The 23,306-nt window shown below is 43.6% G+C and overlaps 1 protein-coding gene across 3 annotated transcripts in view; it reads right to left on the bottom strand.

The window, feature by feature from the left end:
• DCBLD2 (discoidin, CUB and LCCL domain containing 2) overlaps positions 1-3,368 on the bottom strand; it is a 33,080-nt gene extending 29,712 nt beyond the window's left edge. The window contains exon 1 of one of the 3 annotated variants that reach the window (XM_053386176.1): positions 2,976-3,368. In XM_053386176.1, the coding sequence (XP_053242151.1) occupies positions 2,976-3,081 (106 nt within the window). In that variant the 5' untranslated portion in view covers positions 3,082-3,368. The remainder of the gene's footprint in view (positions 1-2,975) is intronic. The other 2 variants (XM_053386175.1, XM_053386174.1) reach the window with 2 other exon arrangements.
• Positions 3,369-23,306: the final 19,938 nt, after the last annotated feature.

Genomic DNA, 23,306 nt, shown 5'->3' with positions numbered 1-23,306 from the left:
ATTAAATGGCATCTCAAATGTGGATTTCAGTCCAACTCCACAAGGCCATTAGTAAAACAACAACAACAACAACCCCAAACTTGCATAATTATAAGCAAGACGGGTCTTTGAAATTTTATTTATGTATTTATTACATCAAATTTACAACCTTTCCTTCCTCCACAAAGGGTTGCCTTATAATAATAATGAAAATTGTATTGTGATGCACATTCACATTCTGATATTCAGCTGCCACACATTGTCAAATGTGATTATTTTTCTTTAAATGTTTGTTTATAACAGTTTAGGAAACAGTTTGGCTTCCAGCTTTTAATAGACAGCTTTTCTAGAAGTGTCTGTTAATGAGAAATGTGAATGCACATGACAGCTGAGAACAGATATGGATATGAATACACAAAATCTGTCAGGCAATCTGAAACAAGTCCTTACAGAGTTAAGATTCACAGAAGGTTCATGAATGCTTTCAAACTTATTAAGGACTGATAGCTTTGTCTATTTTCTTACACTGAATAGAAAGAAGGTAGATTTTCCTTTTTGTAAATTTATACTGCATAACACACACTAGGTTTGTCAAATCACAACCATTATCTCCTCTTCCTCTAGCACTTTCTCTTGGGAATCAGTAAAATGTGGGATCTACTTGCAAGCAATGAGCTTAGGTTCAGCCTGCAAAAACTCCTTTTCAGGAAAACTAGACAAGTTTTTCATCAATTTGGGTTTAAGATTGTGGGGAAGAGATTGGAACCAAAATTAAGAGCAAAATCCTAATCACGCCTTTTCAGAAGCAAGTCTTATTTAATGGGGCTTACTCCCAGGTAGGTAGAGCTAGGACTGCTGCCTAAGTCACCAGCTGCCACAAATGAGAAGGCACTGCAGGTGAATGAAAAAGCTGCTTCTGTAGGTTGGCATCTTACCACCAGCCAGGCCCTGATTCCAGCTGCAGCTCCTTCTTCCCACTTCCTCTGGAACAAAGAGCCTAAAAAACCTGAACTATTCCAGGGACCCACAACAGTGCCATGAACATTTCCCTAATATGTTGCATTCTTTTGTAGAGTTCCATTGTAAACAATACTGGCTGAAAAGCAGAGCTGGGCAAAAATGGCCTCTCAAAATTCTCCATCCTACTTGCAGGTGGAGAAATTAAGATTACCTTTCTCTGAATATTCTCAAGGGTTATTTCTCTGTTTCTTGGAGGTGGGGCCTCCCACTATCAACAACTGTATCGAATGCCTGGCCACCATTTTGCAGCTCCCATAATGCCCCCAAGCTAGCATCATTCCAGGACACTGGTAGGCAGAAAGAAGAATGGTGGCAACCACAAAAAATGGCTGAGAATATTTCAAGAACATTCTACAAAATGGCTACCTTTTTCAGGGAGTGGGAAAAGTAAGTGATCAGAAATTATTTCAGGGGGAAAACCCCTTAAATAAATAAGTAAGTACCCGTATGCACATTTAATTCGTTGCACATAAGCAAATTGTGCAAATCGCACAACAGGACAGTATGTATTTGTTTATGGGAAGAACTACCCTAGGAGTTGTCCTTGGGTGCCATATGCTACACCAGAGCCAATGTTTACCACAACAGAATTCATGATCATTTTGTGGAGTTTTTTGACTTGAATGGAAAGGGAAAGGTGTAGAGTACTTTTCTCCAAAGGTATTCTCTCAGGGAGAATAGTACAGCAATAGGAACTCCCAGCACCACAACCCACAAGCTCTACTGGGGAGATGAATTAACATCAATTCTGTTAACTAGTTTTGAAGTCTACAATGCTTGAAGCTTCATGAACTGAGCAACTTCTATCCTTTTATTCTAAAATAAGAACTCATTCAAACGACAATCCTACAATATCCATATAATGTAATGCCTCATCTAGCACATTATATGGCAGTTTTGTAACAAGGTTTCAGCTTTCATTCTCTATTTTCTCATTTGTGTCCTGTAAATAACAAGTCAGATGCAACTGAATGAGAAAACTAAAGAGCGGCGCGTACACAGGTTTCAGGGATTTCCTATCCCAAAGTCATCATCTTTAATCTATGCCAGCACTCTCCTTTTTACTGAAAGCTTTACAAAAGTGACACTACACATTAAAAACCAGCTTTAAATCATTCTTAGACACTGCCTATTCTTCATTATGTTACTTAATAATCTCAAAATGTCAAGCTGGAGGAAAATGGGAGTTATTTCAAGTATCACTCCTTAAAATTCCTCAGGCTATTCCCCTTTTACTTTCTGAAAAGAGAAGGGCTGGGTCTTGAGCCTTCTTGGAATTTATATCTTATTTGGCTTGCCCCCTCCCCAATGGGGCCTATGGAGATTAGCAATGCTATCTGGATACTATGAGAAGCACTCAAGTCAACACAACTGAAAGCTGGTTCCAGCGCGGGGGAAAGACTTCAGATATCAGCACCACGCAACATATGGATGCAAAGCACTTTGCACGCACACATGTGGCGTCGGTGGGAAGCTTTTTTTATCATCGCTGCCCGCAACCCGTCCTGCATGGCGTGGGTTACACGCGTGGGGCGAAGTTGGAAGCCAGGAGTGCAGGCCGCTGAGAAACAGCTGCACGAACACGAAAGACCCATTTGCAGGGCCCCGTGGACCTTTCGCTCTCATGCACCTTTAAGTACTTGTTAAAAAGGTCAAGCAGCCTTTTTCTCTTCGACGAGCTTCGGAGGGGAGCTTCCAAGAGCTCGTGGGTAATTGAGGAGGTGCTGTCGGGGGGCAGAGTCCCCTCAGGGCAGGGAGGCGGCGAAGGAAGCCCGCTGACGTGGACAAGCGGGGTGCCCCGTGGCCACCTAGACGCCCCCTCCCTCCCCAATGCCCGCGACAGCACCTGAGAGAGTAAGGGGCAAGGAAGGGTGACGCTCCCCCCCCCCGGCGGGCTTCTGGGAGGGCGCCAAGCAAGAAAGGCGGGAAGGCTGCTCCTCTGGTCCCTCCCCTCCCGACGGGGCTCCCGCACGCACCTTTCTGCGCCGCTGCGTCCCGCCTGAGCAGCAACAGGAGGAGGAGGAGGGAGGCCAGCGCCGGCCGGGTCCCCCGGGGGAGCGGGCGCTCCGGGCTGCTCACCATACCCCGCGTCTCGGGCGCAGCAGCCGGCAGTCCGAATGCATCCCGAGCCGCGCTGCTCTCGCCTTGCCGCCTCCTTCGCGCCTCTTCCCGGCTCGCGCGCCGTCCCCGCGCAGATCCGTCCAGCCGCCGCCGCCGCCCCCTCCTCTTCCTCTCCTTCCCCCACCCACCAACCCGCACGGCGCGCTCCCACCGCCCCCGATGGGCGCAACCACTTCCGGGTCCGCTGCAGCCGCCCCTTCCCCGCCTCCGGCAGCCGAAAGTCCCCCAGCGGAGCCCGTCTGGCCGCTTAACCCCGCTCCCCGCCCACCTCCCGGAGTTGAGGCGCCCTCCTTCGCCGCTTCGTGGGGAGGAGGCGGGAAGGGGGGGAACTCGCGCGCGTAAACACAAACAGAGCAACAAAGAGTCCTCGGGGTACTCGGAGGCGAAGGGGCGCGTTGTGGCCAAAGGCCTTCGTGGACTCTGCCCAGGAGCCCCCTCGGTTGGGCGGGTGGCGTTAGAGCGAAGCTTGTGGGAATGGCTGAAATGCAAGGCGTGGGGGAAGGGGGGCCGGGTCATTCCCCTCGGGGGCGGGGGAGAACATCCTCCAAGTTAGTGGTAATTGACTCCAAGGTGATGGAAGGGCGCCCTTCACACGTGCTCAAAAACAGTTTCTGATCAGTCGGGGTTCCCTGATCGTAGGAATGGGCTTTGGGGCTGTCGGCATCCTTCGGGGGTCGAGATGCCAGCTGGGTAGCCCCCAGCTGTATCATGCCCTTCCAGCCGTGACGATCCCCCCAAAGGGAAGTTCCCAACAGACTGTGCTGGAATGTAAACACATGCAACACGCAACAGTTCCATGTCTGTAACTAAAGGTGGAATGGGAATTTCCAACAGGGGCTTCCTTGCAAGTTGTGGTTCACGGCCTAGTATTGTGTAGATTGACATTTCTTGAAAGTGTTATTGCGATCGCATGCTCTTTAGCTCAATTTTGCATGTTTTCTATATTTTACGATTCTCCAAACCCTTTCTTTCAGGGTGTAGTCAATTTAATGGTGAGTACCGGCACCTATTTTTCTAGAAAAAAGGCGCGCGCGCGCGCGCACACACACACACACACACACACACACATATATATTCTGCTTAACTTGAAAACAGACAAACCTGGGTATATAATAACTGTGGAACATGCTGCAGTCTCCTATCAACAAATTAATTAGAATTTATTATTGCTGCAATGAAATAATTAGCCAAAGAACTGCTTCAGATTTTCACTCTCCTGCAATGGAAGCACCAACTTGGTGAATAATATTTGGATTTCCCTCAACAGCTGAATAAGGACTGTACATTCCTCACGCAATAAAACTGTCCTGAAAGACTCTAACTGTAGAGTCTAGTTCTGTTGCCGGGAAGACTTGTGCTACAATAAACTTCTTAGAGGCCATAGCTGTTCTTGTTTAAGAGACACTGCCGTTAGGGTTCTTATGGGCAGCTGGTATATGTTGCAACATATATTTAACATGAGCAATCTATTTGGTTTAAAGCAAATACATACTATATAAAGTAGCTATGAAACACAAAACCAAAAATATTTAAAAAGCAGTTAGAAGCTTCTGAACAAAATTTCGCTTTTGCATTTGTCTTGAGTGCATGGAAGTTCCACATGCAGGAATCTCTCTTTTAAGTGCTCAGATCAACATGAGATAACCATAATAGTTTCTCTGATCTGTTTTTATATGGCAAATTTATTTGATCTCCATGTGACTGACACACAATTTTAAACAATTTATCTATTCCTTCCTTCCTGTCTGCACATATATATCTAAAGATATCTTTCTTCCCCAAGCAAGTATTTAGTTGGATTGGATTAACAACACAATTTATTCTCACCTATTTAGTGAAGCTTTTTGTGTGTGTTTGTTTTAAGCATGCTCCACTTTTTCCATTTGTGGGCTAAATCTGATATTCTCAAGCTCTTTTCCCAGCAGACACTATATATGATACAGTCTTGAAAAATAAACAAGAAATGGTATAGCCGAAGGTATAGCTAATGTGGTACCATCTGAATGTTCCAGACTGCAGCTTCCATCACCTCTGATCATTGCCCATGTTGACTGGGGCTGATATAACATCTGGAAGATACCTCTGACATAGGGTTCAGAGTACAAGCTATGGGGTTGGATGTCCCCAATTCAAATTTCAGCTCAACTATAACCTCATTGCTAAGAGTCAACTCCACATCTGTAGTATGGAGATTACACAATTGGCTACCCTTACATGGTGCCAAATACACATTAAATTTAAAATCTATAATTTCAATTTATTGGACCTACTTTGGCCACAGAGATCCTCTTCTATAACCTAAGACAATGTGCGCCTGAAAAGAATTTCGTCTGCATTTAGTGTGTCCAAAACACAGACAAAAAGGTGCTACGTGTCATAAACTGCAAAAAGTAAGGAATATTTAATGAATAGTAGATACATGCCAGATAAAAGAATCATGCTCCGTATTGTAGGGAGATTCAATTCTATTCCTCTCTAAATACCAATTTTTAATCTGATTTGGGAGAGGATTACTTTCCCAGTCTCAGATATGGTAAGTAGTTAACTCTGAACATGAAACATATCAGTTCATTGATCCTCTTTATGAAAAGTTTGCATGTTCATCTGCATCCTGGCTTAGCTCCATACCATCTAACAATATACACCAATAGCAACCTAATAAAAGCATCCCTCTTGCTGGTAGGAGCCAGGAGAGAAACATGCTAAAGTCCTTGCTAGTTTTGACATTGTGAAAATTCCCTGTGGCAACTTGTTCCATTATCCTAGCTGCAGCTATTTTCTCCTGGTCTGTTTCACAGTCCTGAAGCAAAAGACACTAAGGCTTAACATACTGGCCCACTTGTGCTTGGCAAATTAAAAGAAGAGTGAGTAATCACAGATTTGAAAGTGTCTGTAGCAGTCTTTAAAAGGCAACCTTTTAAAGACAGGGAGCAGAGGCAGATTTAGGGGGACATAGAATCATAGAACCATAGAGTTGGAAGAGACCACAAGGGCCATCGAGTCCAACCCCCTGCCAAGCAGGAAACACCATCAGAGCACTCCTGACATATGGTTGTCAAGCCTCTGCTTAAAGACCTCCAAAGAAGGAGACTCCACCACACTCCTTGGCAGCAAATTCCACTGTCGAACAGCTCTTACTGTCAGGAAGTTCTTCCTAATGTTTAGGTGGAATCTTCTTTCTTGTAGTTTGGATCCATTGCTCCGTGTCCGCTTCTCTGGAGCAGCAGAAAACAACCTTTCTCCCTCCTCTATGTGACATCCTTTTATATATTTGAACATGGCTATCATATCACCCCTTAACCTCCTCTTCTCCAGGCTAAACATGCCCAGCTCCCTTAGCCGTTCCTCATAAGGCATCGTTTCCAGGCCTTTGACCATTTTGGTTGCCCTCCTCTGGACACGTTCCAGTTTGTCAATGTCCTTCTTGAACTGTGGTGCCCAGAACTGGACACAGTACTCCAGGTGAGGTCTGACCAGAGCAGAATACAGTGGCACTATTACTTCCCTTGATCTAGATGCTATACTCCTATTGATGCAGCCCAGAATTGCATTGGCTTTTTTAGCTGCCGCGTCACACTGTTGGCTCATGTCAAGTTTGTGGTCAACCAAGACTCCTAGATCCTTTTCACATGTAGTGCTCTCAAGCCAGGTGTCACCCATCTTGTATTTGTGCCTCTCATTTTTTTTGCCCAAGTGCAATACTTTACATTTCTCCCTGTTAAAATTCATCTTGTTTGTTTTGGCCCAGTTCTCTAATCTGTCAAGGTCGTTTTGAAGTGTGTTCCTGTCCTCTGGGGTGTTAGCCACCCCTCCCAGTTTGGTGTCATCTGCAAATTTGATCAGGATGCCCTTGAGTCCATCATCCAAGTCGTTGATAAAGATGTTGAATAAGACCGGGCCCAAGACAGAACCCTGTGGCACCCCACTAGTCACTCTTCTCCAGGATGAAGAGGAACCATTGATGAGCACCCTTTGGGTTCGGTCAGTCAGCCAGTTACAAATCCACTGAGTGGTAGCATAGTCAAGACCGCATTTTACCAGCTTCTTTACAAGAATATCATGGGGCACCTTGTCAAATGCCTTGCTGAAATCAAGGTAGGCTACATCCACTGCGTTCCCTTCATCTACCAGGCTTGTAATTCTGTCAAAAAACGAGATCAGGTTAGTCTGACATGACTTATTTTTCAGAAATCCATGCTGACTATTGGTGATCACAGCATTCCTTTCCAGGTGCTCACAGACTGTTTGCTTAATGATCTGCTCCAGAATCTTCCCTGGTATTGATGTCAGACTGACTGGGCGGTAATTATTTGGGTCCTCTCTTTTCCCCTTTTTGAAAATAGGGACAACATTTGCCCTCCTCCAGTCTGCCGGGACTTCGCCTGTTCTCCAGGAATTCTCAAAGATGACTGCCAGTGGTTCTGAAATCACATCTGCCAGTTCTTTTAATACTCTTGGATGCAGTTCATCTGGCCCTGGAGACTTGAATACATCTAGACTAGCCAAGTATTCTTGTACTATCTCCTTAGTTATTCTGGGCTGTGTTTCCTCTGCTGAATCATTTGCTCCAAATTCTTCAGGTCGGGCATTGTTTTCTTTATCGGAGAAGACTGAGGCAAAGAAGGCATTGAGGAGTTCAGCCCTTTCTGTGTCCCCTGTTTGCATTTCACCATCTTCTCCTCTGAGTGACCCCACTGTTTCTTTGTTCTTCCTTTTGCTACGAACATACCCATAAAAGCCTTTTTTGTTGCTTTTAACCTCTCTAGCAAGCCTGAGTTCATTCTGTGCTTTAGCTTTTCTGACTTTGTGTCTACACTTGCTGGCTATTTGTTTGAATTCCTCTTTGGTGGTTTCCCCCCTTTTCCATTTTTTGTACACATCCTTTTTTAATCTTAACTCAGTTAAAAGTTCTTTAGATAGCCACCCTGGCTTCTTTAGGCACCTTCCATGTTTCCGTCTCATTGGTATTGCCTGAAGTTGTGCTTTTACTATCTCCCTCTTAACAAACTCCCAGCCATCATGAACTCCCTTTCCTTTTAGTATTACTGTCCATGGGATCTCACCCAGCACTTCCCTAAGTTTTATGAAGTCGGCTTTCTTAAAGTCGAGAAATTGAGTCCTAGTATGCTTGGCTGCTCCTTTCCGCTGTATAGTAAACTTCAGAAGAGCATGATCACTCGCGCCTAATGATCCTTCCACTTCTACCCCACTAACCAGGTCATCAACATTGGTTAGGACCAGATCTAAAATGGCTGTTCCTCTTGTAGCTTCTCCCACTTTCTGGACAATGAAGTTGTCTGCAAGGCCAGTGAGGAATCTGTTTGACCTTATGCTCTTGGCTGAGTTTGACATCCAACAAATATCCGGGTAATTGAAGTCCCCCATTACTACTATCTCCCTTCCTTTTGCATGCTTGGCCATCTGTTCCAGGAAGGCATCATCTATGTCCTCCGTTTGGCTTGGGGATCTATAGTAAACTCCCACAATGAGGTCACTGTTATTCTTCTCTCCCTTAATTTTGACCCAAATGCTCTCACTTTGGCTTTGAGGTTCTAAATCTTGGATCTCTTCACAGGTATACACATCCCTGACATATAACGCCACTCCTCCTCCTTTCTTGTCTGGTCTGTTTCTCTGAAATAGATTGTATCCCTCCATTATTACATTCCAATCGTGGGACTTATCCCACCAGGTTTCAGTGATGCCTATTATGTCATATTTAGTTTGCTGTACCAAGAGCTCAAGCTCATCTTGTTTATTTCCCATACTTTGCGCATTAGTGTACAGACATTGAAGTCCATTAATCATTCCCCCGTGTCTCAATTGCACTAGGCACAGAGCCTTAGAGGCGCTGCAACTATGATGTAAAATGGAAGGCAAGAAGTGGGGGTGCTGAATTTTGGCGTCACACAGGGCAACACTGAAATTTAAGCCCACAAAGGTGTCATCCCACATCAGTAGGCTGGCAATAGCAAGCTGGCACAATGCTTCCTGACCCTAGTCACACTTGGAAATGTGCCTATATAATATTGTATGAGCTTGTTCAAAGAACAAATCACATAGCCCAGGGGTCCTCAAACTTTTTAAACGGGGCCAGTTCACTGTCCCTCAGACACTGTTGGGGGCCGGACTAAAGAGGTGCCAGAAACATGCTCTTTTTCATGTACTGTATTCTTTAAACAAAAAACAAAAAAAACCACTGTTTCAAAATAATAGCCAGAACAGACACACAACAGGTGCTATCAGTAATAATATAAATTACCTACACCTCACCTTTATACTTCATTTCTTCTGGGTTATTTTTGATGTTGTTGTTCCTCATGCATATGACTTTCTCTGCACTGAAGTTTATTTTCAAACTTGGGGAAGTTTGGGTGGAGAGCTTTATTTTAAAGATTAACCCACCACTATTTACACAGAGATTCCCTTGTACAAAAATCTGTTGTGATTCAGACTTCTCTTCTTGCTAATTCTATTTGAATATGTTGCCTGTGTTTTTGGTGCTTCCCTAACTTTTATAGTTGCCAAGGCTGCTGCATGGGACCTGCGCATGTGCTAAGGAGGCAACCAGCCGGTGGGGCGCTGCTCCCACGAGCACAGAGCTGGCCTGAGGGGAAGGGAGGATAGTAAGGGCTGGTGTGGAGGCAACTGGCCGGCGAGGCGCTGCTCCGGCGAGAACGGAGCCGGTTTGAGGGGAAGGGAGGAGGCTAACGGCTGGCATGGAAGGGGTTCTTTCGCCGCCATCCCACCCTCCAGCAGCTTAAAGGGGCAGCGTGCCATTATCATGTAGCCGGCGCCAGGGCTTTGTTACACGCACATGCTTTTACCTCAGGGCTCTTCCCGCCCGGCCACTTCCAAGCCTCGGGCCTTGCGGGCGGGCCGGGTTCAGGACCCTGGCAGACTTGATCTGGCCCTCAGACTGTAGTTTGAGGACCCCTGACCAAGCAGCTATGTGCTAAGAAATATCCCCCCCCCCATCTTTCAGTTGTAATGCTACCTAACTTTAGCTGAGCCTTTGTGATGTGGATGCATATCTGTTTCAGCTATGGGCATGGTTAGTAATCCTGCATGGAAGCATTGCTTCTCTATATGGGTGTCCTTTACTGCATCAAAGCAAATGCGATCTGCATTGTGACAATATATTTCAGATGAGTAATTAAAGACCTTTCTAGCAACAGTAAGAATGCTTGGGCAATGGATGAAATTTCTTATAAAAGTTGCAAAAACTCTTTTATCTCTGGATGTTTGAAGAAGGGGTCAGTTTCATCAGAGGTAGAGTTTTCCGTCTTACTGTGTTGCCTCTCTTTCTCTTACCTCTTAATTCTTCTACACCTCAGTTTGGCTACTTCAAAACAGATTAGGTCTTGCATCATCTACTAAGAAGGGATTCTTTCTGCATTAAGCATTTTATTGAGCTCCATCTTTTGCATTATTATCTCTTCCTTGTACATAAAACTTTCAGTTTTTCACAGGAATTTCATATCCTGTACTGCCAGAGAATGTGTCATTATTAGATTGCACACAAGGAATCTCTGTCTATCTGACTCTCCCATTTCTTTTATTAAGCAGTATATTATTGCCTTTGCTGACAGCTCAGAATTTAGTTCAAGACTCTCTGCTATTTGAAAATGGAAATGAATCATATACATGGGCAAAATGGCACTCACCGTATTAGCAATAAACGTGGCCACATTTAAACCATGCATCTTCCGCAAAGCTTCCCCTTTATAGACCACAAAACATTAGTTTCCCTAGTTTTGACCACAGTCTGCTGCAGTACTGTGAAAACTGCTTCCATTATATTAATGGGAGGGCAAAGCATAACTATTAATGGTTTAACAACATGATCAGAAGCAGGAGAATTCATTCACAACAAAATCATAACCATTGCATCTGTAAACTGCCTTGCTTCATCTCTAAGCATTTCCTTAGGTATGAATGCTTACTCCAAATACTATGCAGGATTTATTGACCACCTCCAGTATATTAGGTACTATATAGAGCGGGCAGATTTCAGGCTTGTTTGATTTGCTATGGTTAGAACTCCCAAGATTCATTCATCAGAACCAAGTGCACAATGGGAGAGTGGAATCGGTCACCTACTGAACCCCATGAACTCAAACACTGTGTACTGTATAGAAATACACAGCTACATGTGAGAACCATAGATTGGAGTTTCTAAAACAAAACTTTCAAAGTGGAGAGTACAGCTGCACAAATACCTGTTCAAAGGCAGCCAGTGAATATCCATATTTTACAGGTTAGGAACCCTGAGGCTAAGGAATAAATGATTATTTGTTTCTTTGTTTGAATTTGTTGCCTGCCCTTCATTGCAAATTCCCAGAGCAGTGTGCATACAATGTATTTTAAAAAATCAAATACCAGTATTAAAACACCCTAATTAAAACCACACAGAAATTTGTATAGTGCAAAAGGCATGGGTGGGAGAAGGTAAGGTGTGGAGGGGAACAACCTATTCTAAAACTTGCTGCCTAAAGCTTGGGTGAACAGATTGTATATAGCACTAGAAGAACAGCACTCTTTCTACACTTGTGATTCCCAGCAACTGGTGTTCAGAGGCTTCCGAGGGCCTGCCCAAGACATTTTGGCAACTGAGGCAGATCCCAAAATGGCATCCTCACTCCCCGCCAGGGAAGAAGAGATGAGGGAGGGTTTGCATCAGAAATAACGTGGTGGGAGAAAGATTGACATCAGGATCTGTCACTCCAGTGAATTCTGCCACCTGAGGCAGTTGCCACACATTGCCTCATGGGTGGGCCAACAACCCTGCTGCTTCCGATACTGGAAGTAGTAACCAACCATCATGGCTTGCTAAAGGTAAAGGGACCCCTGACCATTAGGTCTAGTCATGACCAACTCTGGGGTTGCAGCGCTCATCTCGCTTTATTGGCAAAGGGAGCCGGTGTACAGCTTCCGGGTCATGTGGCCAGCATGACTAAGCCGCTTCTGGTGAACCAGAGCAGCGCACAGAAACGCCGTTTACCTTCCCACTGAAGCGGTACCTATTTATCTACTTGCACTTTGACATGCTTTCAAACTGCTAGGTTGGCAGGAGCAGGGACCGAGCAATGGGCGCTCACCCCATCACGGGGATTCGAACCTCTGACCTTCTGATCGGCAAGTCCTAGGCTCTGTGGTTTAACCCACAGCACCACCCGTGTCCCCATCATGGCTAGTGGCCATCAATAGCCTTATCCTCCATGAATTTGTCTAAACTCTTGTGAGTATGAAGCATGACGGGTAGACATTCTCCCTTCTTGCCCATGACCCTTTCACAGGGGCTGGGGCTATGCGTGGAGGTCACTGAATTTGAGAACCCATGTTGCTTCAGTTCTGAGCAGCTGCTGTACAGGAATGTCATAGAGGCCTTTACCATGCAGCATTCCACATTACACCAACGTTTGAAAAAACAAAACAAAACCCAAGATGCTTGAAAATGACTTATTATGAAATGTTTGTAAATGATAAGTAAATCTGGGGCCAAGGAACAGTAGCATTCACCAAGCTGTTATTTTTTGTTTTTTTAGTTCAGTATTTCATACATATGCTTGATCCTGAGCAACCGTTAACAAGGTCAGCTGCCTTGAGAATTTAGTTTGGGATCATTTTGTTTCCAAACAGTATCAGAGTTAGGAACAGCAAGCAGGCACAAACAGTCCCACCAGAAGCTGTGAGGAAACATCTGGTGATATGATCTGTTTCAAGGCTCTGAGAGGAGCATAATGTGCTGTGCTAAAATGTATTTCTTCTATTTGTGTACCACCAAGTTGCACAGAAAGCAGGTCACCAGGTCTCCCCTTTTTAATAAACTCATTCTGAGAGGTTTTAGGTGTTTTCATTAAAACCCATATCCCAGGGGACCTCAAGTGTTTCTGTGTGTGTGTGTGTGTGTATGTGTGTGTGTGTAAAACGAGTGTGTTTGCAGGCATTTTCTTTATATGTGTATTATTTTTTTCCTTTATTTTTTGCATTTACACCCCACTTTTTTCCCTCAAGTTGCTCAAGGTGACATACATGGTACCCTCACCACCCACACTCAATTCCCACAACAATCCTGTGAGGTAGGTTAGGCTGAGCAGTTGTAACTGCCCCAAGATCACCCAGTGAGCTTTCTGGCCGAGTGGGGATTTGAACCCTGGTCTCTCAGGCTCTAGTCCAACATTCTAACCACTACACCACACTGGAAGCTGCCTTGGTCCACCCAGCTCAGTACTGTCTACACAGACTGACAGTGGCTCCCCAGAATTTCAGACATGGTTCTCCCGTAGTCCTACCTGGGCAAGCTGGGGATTGAACCTGAGGCCTTCTTGATGAAAAACAGATGCTCTGCCACTGAGCTGAGGCCCTTCCCAAATTTGGAAAACATTCTTTATTACATTCAAGAGCATTTTGACAGCTGGGTTTTTTTTAGTACTGCTTATTTCCACATACAATATGGTCTGAAGCTCAACAACAAAAAAACGAAGATCATGGCCACTGGTCCCATCACCTCCTGGCAAATAGAAGGGGAAGAAATGGAGGCAGTGAGAGATTTTACTTTCTTGGGCTCCATGATCACTGCAGATGGTGACAGCAGCCACGAAATTAAAAGACGCCTGCTTTTTGGGAGAAAAGCAATGACAGCATCTTAAAAAGCAGAGACATCACCTTGCCAACAAGGTCCGTATAGTTAAAGCTATGGTTTTCCCAGTAGTGATGTATGGAAGTGAGAGCTGGACCATAAAGAAGGCTGATCGCCAAAGAATTGATGCTTTTGAATTATGGTGCTGGAGGAGACTCTTGAGAGTCTCATGGACTGCAAGAAGATCAAACCTATCCATTCTGAAGGAAATCAGCCCTGAGTGCTCACTGGAAGGACAGATCCTGAAGCTGAGGCTCCAATACTTTGGCCACCTCATGAGAAGAGAAGACTCCTTGGAAAAGACCCTGATGTTGGGAAAGATGGAGGGCACAAGGAGAAGGGGACGACAGAGGACAAGATGGTTGGACAGTGTTATCGAAGCTACCAGCTTGAGTTTGACCAAACTGCAGGAGGCAGTGGAAGACAGGAGTGCCTGGTGTGCTTTGGGGTCATGAAGAGTCGGACACGATTAAACAACTAAACAACAAAATTTCCACATACATCACAGGTTGGAATCCCAGTCAATGTGAGCTCCCTGTGCATACCTTTTACACCAGATCCAGGGAACCTGTGGCCCTCCAAATGTTGTTTGACTCCAACTTCCATCAGCCACAGCTAGGATGACCAGTGGACAGGCATGATGGGAACTGTATTCCAACAACATTTGGAGGACCACAAGTTCCCCATTCCCATTCCCATTTACATCATTTTTTGTCCTAATCAGCATGCAGGGTCATCTGGACCAGAAGAAGCTCACCATTTAGCCAGTGTCATGGATAATAGCCATTGACAGCCTTACCCAGAGGATAGACTTATCCTCTTTTAAAGCCATCAGCATGAAGCCCAGTTTCAAGGTCTTATCTTGCATCAGGGCATAACAGTCTTGCTTCTTTATTCAAGGATGGCTTACTTGAGATGTTAAGTTCCATTGGGGTTCCTGCATGAAATGGTTTAGGGAAAGTGTACAAGACAGACTAGGAATTTTCTCCAAGCAGGCTTGAATAGCAATCTTTTAAATTCATTAATCCAAATATATATACAGCTTATGATATGATAATACCAGTAACTACCACTACTACTAACATTAGTCTGTGATAAATACAATTTTGTCTGCATTTGGCAGTTCATTGTGAAAGACTGAGCAGTACAGGAAGCTTCTATCAAACCTGTTTATGTGAAGGTGAGGAACCTGCGGTCCTCCAGATATTGTTGGACTCCATTTCCCATCAGCCCCAGGCAGCATGGCCAGTGGTCAGGGATAAAAGGAGTTGTAGTCCAATAACATCTGGAGAGCCACAGATTCCTTATCTAGAGGGTTAAAGGTTCTCCATGTTTTAGGATGAATAGCAAATATCCTTTTGTCATGTTTCATGACAAAATTCATCCCAGTCCATTACTGGCGAGAAATTCCTCCACTAAAAAAATTGAAAGTTTAATGACTTAAATGGACAAAAGATGCAAAACAATGAAGATCTGAGCATTCAGTGATCTATACCACATTGCTACAATATGCCTTGATTTTGGATTGGTCACTTTATCTTTAATAAGCGAAAGATAATAAGAAGAGATCCATCAAACTATGCCACATATGACTTGGGGAAGTAGGCAAGAAAATTTACAGACTTCCATTTAGGAAAGTAAAACCCCTTTAAATCTGTGGTAGACATTGACGTACATTATACAAACAGCCTTCATAAATGGTACAGGAGAACAGTTGTTTCAGATAGTCAGCTTCTCTACAGAAAAACAGACATCTTGAGAACTTGTCAACTCATGTCAGATGGCTTTTAGATAACACCAAAATACCAACACCCTTGGGTTTGCAGATGTTGAGGATGGAGATTAATTTTGAAGAGTCAGAGTCAGGAGGAGATCATAGATGTGATAAGATCTCTGGGAAGAAATAACTGAGTGTAGCTGGGGTTTAGGATGAGTTCACCATGGCCATTGAGCTGGAATTCGGTGGCTGACTCAAATACCTCCCATATTTCAGAACCTCACATTTCACTACTGAAAGGCTTCCAACATTCCATCCACAAACAAATCTATAGGCCAGAGTCCTTGTGTTATGGTAAAGATCAGAGCTATGTTTCTGACTCGGACAGACCAGTGGCGTAGCGTGGGTTGTCAGCACCCGGGGCAAGGCAAGTAATTTGCGCTCCCTAACCCGTGGATTTGCGCCCCCTAACCCTAACCCCCAGATGTTGCGCCCGGTGCGGCCAGCCCCCCCTACACCCCCCACGCTACGCCACTGGGACAGACCCAAGCAACTACTTGTTAATATCTTGCCTCTTCCTGTTGTACGGGAAAATATCCTCATTAAGCAAGAAGCATCATAAGTGGTGAGGAATAGATGCATGGTCACCATCAGGAAATGGTAACAACTTGCTTTCGATTGCAGTTTCATGACTAGCAGAGCCCATTTTTTTGCATTCTGCATATCTACCCCATGTCCTTCATGTGGAAAGCACCACTGCTACCCTTTGCCCACGGATGGGGGGCAGGGAATGAATATTGTTTAACCAGTTTCCAAAGGATGCAACGTGGGGTATTGGAATACATAGTCCTACTTTGGGGCATGGTTTTTCACTGCTTGGTTAACTGAGTGGGGTGCTTTGTCTTTGCAGTCCCAGATGTCGCAATGGACTTGCGGTACGTATTGGGTTTGTGTCTGGGATCCTGAACTGGGATCCTGTGAGAGTATGTGATATGCTCTTAAGCCCTGCCTGCTGTCTCTTTGTGCAAAATACTTCCTTTTCGTACGAAGTGGCCTTTCACCAAAGTTCTGCATTGTGTGCTCTAGGTGTAAGAACAAAGTGATATGGCCCTATTACAAGCACCCTGCTGTCTGAGACATGGATGGATGGGGTTTTATCTACGTGGTGTGCCGTTATTGGCTAGAGCTGGCTGCAGTCTTTGTCTCCACTGCAGCACTGGAGGTGGTGCAGGAGAAGCGGTGATGGCGATTTTGGGCTCTCCGTTGAGTGTTTTAATGTATACCACTTCTTTTGTTGATGAAACATTTCACTGTAGGGGCAGTTGGGCCAATCTTTGAATGAGCATAGGATTCTGAGTTCCGCTAATCTTGCATCATACACCCAGGCCACCTATTTTTGTCACTTGCAACAGGGTTGTGGTTATGCTGGCAGAATGTTATACTGGCACAAGTGTGGTATGCTGGCATGGAGCACTGAAGCTGTCTTTGGGCTCCACTGGGACAAGGGTATTTGATCAGCATTCTGCTATCATCCAGATAGCATTAATTGAGACTGAAACAGAATTTCAACCAACCAATCATGTGCCAGAGCATGTATGAAGCCAAAGACATCAACTTCTGTTTGGTCGAACCATATAATTAGATTTCATTGAATCAGACAGAACACGAGTTCCACAGATACATTTGAACTGATGGTGAAATCTTTATAATAAAAACAATTCTTCCAAGCTTCCATCCTGCGACTGAAAGAAAGCCATCTCAAAAGACGAGCCTCACTAAAGCATGTAAATAACATCAACCAGATCAGCCGAGAAATATTGTTGTGCTTGATTTCTGAGAACACAATCTGTTAGCGATCTCGGATTTCACCAGCAACGTGGTGATTAAATTAATGTTTCTCTTAGCAACGCTTCATACTGTACTGAGAGATAACTGACCTCAGCATGAAGCCATGCACAAAATATTAATAACATTTTTCTCTTTAAAAGTTTTTATATAAATAAGGTTTCTCAAGCAACCAACGGCATGGGATTCAACGGAGATGAAAAGAAAAAGACTGATGTAACATCAATGTGCTGAATGTAATTCTGCATATTGTATATAAATGTGAAGAAGGAGTACATAGGAATATAACAACACCAGAAGAGACAGCTGGATCAGGAGAATGGTTCACATAGTTCAGCAACCTGCTCTCACAGTGGCTAGTGGTAAACCCTCAAGGAGGACCAGAAGAACACTCTGCTCTCCTGTGGTTTGCAGCAAAAGCATAGAACATACCACCAAAGAGAAGGCACCAGTATCACACAATATGTGATATCTCACAGATGTGATAAGAACTCTGGGAAGAAACAACTGAGCGTGGTTGGGGTATAGGATGAGTTCACTGTGGCCATTGAGCCGGAATTTGGTGGCTGACTCAAATATTTCCCATATTTCAGAACTTGACATTTCAGTATTGAAAGACTTCCAACATTCCATCCATAAACAAATCTATAGGCCAGAGTCCTTGTGTTTATGCTAAAGATCAGAGCTAAATATCTGACTCTGACAGACCCAAGCAACTACTTGATCATATCTTGCCACTTCCTGTTGTACAGGAAAATATCTTCATTAAGCACCATAACTGGTGAGGAATACAGTGGTACCTCTGGTTGCGAATGGGATCTGTTCCGGAGGCCCGTTCACAACATGAAAAGCCCGCAACCTGAAGCGCTGTATCTGCACAGGTGCACAGCGTGATTTGGTGCTTCTGTGCATGTGCGAGCAGCGAAACCCAGAAGTAACCCTTTCCGGTACTTCTGGGTCACCGCAGGATGCAACCTGAAAAAACGTATCATGAAGCAAACGTAACATGAGGTATGAATGTAGTTGCATTGTAATCATCAGGACATGGTAACAACTTGCTTTCATTTGCAGTTTCATGGCCAGCAGAGTCCACTTTTTACATGCTGCAAAGCTGTCCTGTGTCCCCCATGTGGGAATCACCACTGCTACCCTTTGCCCAGGGACAGAGTGCCATCAGCATGGTACAATATCCTAGCTTATTAAAAACAATGTGGTCAGTAGGACATCTGCAGGGAGATGACATAGCTCAGTGGCAGGTTCAATCCCTGGCATTTCCAGGTAAGGCTTGGAAACCTTGAAAGCTGCTGCAAGTAGTATAGTTAGAAAGACTATCCAGTTGCCACCAACAAATCTATGACCACAGACACGTGTGTGTGTTACAGATGTCTGGTCAGCTCACTGGTATTTTTGGCACCTGGTGCTTTCTGAGTGGCATGGCACTCCCCACCCTTTCGCCCTTGCACTTCCAAGAAGTCCAAGCTAAACAATGAAGCTGCCATTGTTATCGCCACTGCTTTTCTTCCAAGAGGCAGCAGGTGGATAGGAACAGCCAGGAACAGTGCTGGGTCAGTGAGATGCTGCAGCACTTCATAAGGCAGAACATTCCTGCAGGTGCCACAGAACAAAATGTGGACATAAATACAAGCCCTGCAAAATGCCCAGATTAAATTTACACCCTGCACCAGGTATTCCATAATGTTAATGTCCGTTCCCACACCCAATAAGGTCTCTACAGTGTACGCTCTCTGGGAATCTTCTCAGTGCATTAGAAGTGACAGTAATGTATTGAGCAAGTAACAAAAGCCTTGTATCTGGAACCCCACAATAAGGAGTTGACTCTGATTTAGACATTTGGCAGGAATTGAAAGAACAGGCCTCAGGTTCTATTTTCATTTTGGAATCCAAGAACACCAATAAGGCAAATCCAGTGTTAACATTTACCATATTTTTCGCCCTATAGGACGCACCGGCCCATAGGACGCACTTATTTTTTTTGGGGGGGGGGAAATAAAGGAAATAAATTTTATTTCCCCCCCCCAGCCCCAAAGAGCAAAGAAGCCATGACAGTGAGCGGGATGGATCCCGCTTGCTTTCCTGGCTTCATTTTTAGCCTTGGGGCTGGGGGTCCGGGAGCGAAGGCAAGGTTGCGCAACCTCGCCATCGCTCCCGGAGCTTGCGGGGCTGGGGGGATAGCTTCCTGAAGCCGACCCCTCTCGCTCTCCAGGCTTCAGCGAAAGCCTGCATTCGCGCCATAGGATGCACACACATTTCCCCTTCATTTTTGGAGGGGGAAAAGTGCGTCCTATAGGGCGATAAATACGGTATATACTTTTTACTAACACCCACATCTAAATTCTAATTCATCATTTGATTAGTAAGGCCTAGATTTGCAGAAGGCCTAACAGAGCCAGGGAAAAAAGTCCTTTGCTAGTTAATCCAACCAGGATCTATCAATGTTATTATTTTCTTCTGTTGGGAGCTTTGCTGCGTCAATCAACACTGTGAACCATAATCTGCTTTTTAATAACAACAACAATATCTTTACTTTGGAAGCAGCTCCTTCTGTCTTCACACACATAACCTGAAAAGCTTACAGGAAACACAGCTCTCCCAGACCTACTCCGAATCCAGGACAGGTTGATTTCATGCGTTGAAAAGGTGCAAAGTTCAAGCCCACTCATCTGTGGATGAGATCACCCTTGTCGGATTCCTTACAGCTGATTGTAATATAAACCAATGTCTCCCATGTGAGGAGCTCTTGACAGTTAGAAGCAATGATGTCATTTTGGTTGGCCACTCAGAGACAGGCAGCAAGGGATTAACACAGAAACTTTTCTCCTGATTTTCCTGTAACCTTCAATTTCCTCTGGTGGAAGAATTTTTTTTAAAAAAATCGTTGCTGTAAGTAGTTCAGGGAATAAGCCTTGTTTTAACATGAGGTTTATGAAAAAGGATATGAAGCAAATTGTAAATTGACATTTGATGTCTGTCTGACAGTAGTCGTATTGATTATATGCATTCATTTTTTGCTGCTAATGAAGGGGGGGCACTCCTGGGATTTATTCCCCAGGTTCCTGCCATTTTCGTAGACAGCGGTGTTATGTATTCCAAGTTCTCACATCCAGGAGGTGGGACAGAGTTTGATTCTGTCGGGGATATATATTTTTAGCAGTGATTCCAGCATTGCAGAGGGTTGAACTAGACGACCCTTAGGATCCCTTCCCACTCTGCAATTCTCTGATTTATTGCTTTGCTATGGATAGTGCACAGAATCACACTGATGCTCCAGAAACATTTGTCCTAGTGTGGCAGCTATCTGCTATAATGGGAGCGGAAGATCAGCATGCCCCTATTTTTTCCTGCTCCTTTATTCTACTAATTACATGAGATATAATATGAATGTACTCTATATGATTTCAGGCACAGGTTGCCAACTCCCCCAATCATATTGATGATGTGTGTTCATGTACAATATATGATTCAGAATTCTAACTTGTATGCTCCATCTCTACATGTGAAGCTCTGTGTGGCTGTCCTGCTTGCTCACCTTAGGATATTTCTACATATCTAGATCAGCCTTCCACATCCTAAAGTGCCCCAGATGTGTTGGCCTACGGCTCCTGTCATCTGTGACTATTGACAATGTTGGCTGACCAGCGATGCCATTTCAGGTTTTCATAAATTTGTGGTTTGCCTGTCGGGTCTTTAGGGAATCTATTTTCCCACTCCTTGCTTATCAGGATCCGGTAATTGACTTCAATTTTTGCATAGGTACAAAACCTGTTTCATCATCTGTGGAAATGAATTCCCGTATACTCCACATTAAACTGACTCTTACAAGTAGTGCTATACCGACATCTGCCTTCTCAGCTTCCTGAAAGCTTTCCTCTTTTATGAAAGAGACTTTGATTTTTATGCCTCATCCTCAGAGAACTTGAGAATTTAAACCAGAAAATATTTGGAGAATGGAGAATAATTAAGGATTATATAAGATCATATTGTACTAATCACACCATATTAGCAGAACTTGAGTGATACTTGTAAACACAACAAATACCATTTAAATTAAAACTGTGCGGAAAAAACAAGAACAGTATAAACAGTACAATGAGAATGATTGGAAGACTCATTTTGTTAGAAGTCTTTTTTATTTAAGTGTTTTTTTTAATAATATTTATTAAAGTTTTAAGGGGTACAAAAAGAAAAAGTAAAAAAACATCATTTTAAACAAAAAACAATACAACACATCACAATAGGTAAAGAAAAAAGGGTAAGATACAAAAGGAAAAAAAACAGAAAAATAACATCCATTTTAAAAAAAGACAACAAAAAATACAGCGAATCTTCCCATAACTTAACTTTCATTAGCTTATTTCCTTGACCTCCTCACACCTCCCTTTTTTGTATTCTAGCTCGATTATCTGTTTCAGCAAATCCTTTCCATCTTTCAAGTTTTTGTCCTGTAATTTATCTTAATATAATGTAACTTTACTTTCCCTCCTTTCACCAATTAACAGTCAATTTTTTCCTAATCCTTTATAACATTTCTGCTAAAACCACATAACATCATTCCAACATCCTTCTAACATTCATTAATTTTACAATGTTTCTGTAAATAGACTTTAAATTTCTTCCAATCTTCCTCCACCAACTCTTCTCCCTGGTCTCGGATTCTGCCAGTCATTTCCACCAGTTCCATGTAGTCCATCACCTTCATCTGCCATTCTTCCCGGGTGGGTAGATCTTGTGTCTTCCAGTACTTTGCAATAAGTATTCTTGCTGCTGTTGTGGCATACATAAAGAAAGTTCTGTCCTTCTTTGGCACCAATTGGCTGACCATGCCCAGGAGAAAGGCCTCTGGTTTCTTCAGAAAGGTATATTTAAATACCTTTTTCATTTCATTGTAGATCATCTCCCAGAAAGTCTTAATCCTTGGGCATGTCCACCAAAGGTGAAAGAATGTACCTTCGGTCTCTTTACATTTCCAACATTTATTATCGGGCAAATGATAGATTTTCGCAAGCTTGACTGGTGTCATGTACCACCTGTATATCATTTTCATTATATTCTCTCTTAAGGCATTACATGCCGTGAACTTCATACCTGTGGTCCATAACTGTTCCCAGTCAGCCATCATAATATTGTGTCCAACATCTTGTGCCCATTTAATTATAGCAGATTTCACCGTTTCATCCTGAGTATTCCATTTCAACAGCAAGTTATACATTCTTGACAAATTCTTAATTTTAGGATCTAGCAGTTCTGTTTCCAATTTTGATTTTTCCACCTGGAAGCCAATTTGTTTGTCCAAGTTATATGCCTCCATTATCTGGTAATAATGAAGCCAATCTCGCACTCTATTTTTTAATTTTTCAAAACTCTGCAGTTTTAATCTGTCTCCCTCTTGTTCCAAAATTTCCCAATATTTCGGCCATTTGGCCTCCATATTGAGTTTTTTCTGAGCCTTCGCTTCCATTGGTGACAGCCACCTTGGGGTTTTATTTTCAAGCAAGTCCTTATATCTTATCCAAACATTAAACAGTGCTTTTCTGACAATATGTTTTTTAAACGCTTTATGTGCTTTGACCTTAGCATACCACAAATATGCATGCCACCCAAAAACATTGTTAAAGCCTTCTAGATCCAGCACGTCAGTGTTCTCAAGAAGCATCCATTCTCTCAGCCAGCAAAAAGCGGCTGATTCATAATAAAGTTTTAAGTCTGGTAGGGCAAATCCACCTCTTTCTTTAGCATCAGTTAATATCTTGAATTTTATTCGAGGCTTCTTGCCTTGCCAGACAAATCTAGAGATATCTCTCTGCCACTTCTTGAAACACTCCATTTTATCCAAAATTTGCAATGTTTGAAACAAAAACAGCATCCTTGGCAATACATTCATTTTTATCGCAGTAATTCGGCCTAGCAATGATAGCTTCAGGTTTGACCATATTTCTAAATCCTTTTTCACTTCCATCCAACATT

The sequence above is a fragment of the Podarcis raffonei genome, chromosome 4, assembly GCF_027172205.1.
Source record: "Podarcis raffonei isolate rPodRaf1 chromosome 4, rPodRaf1.pri, whole genome shotgun sequence".
Taxonomy (NCBI): domain Eukaryota; kingdom Metazoa; phylum Chordata; class Lepidosauria; order Squamata; family Lacertidae; genus Podarcis; species Podarcis raffonei.
The sequence above is the reverse complement of the archived record's forward strand: the minus strand, read 5'-3'. Positions and strand labels throughout refer to the sequence as shown.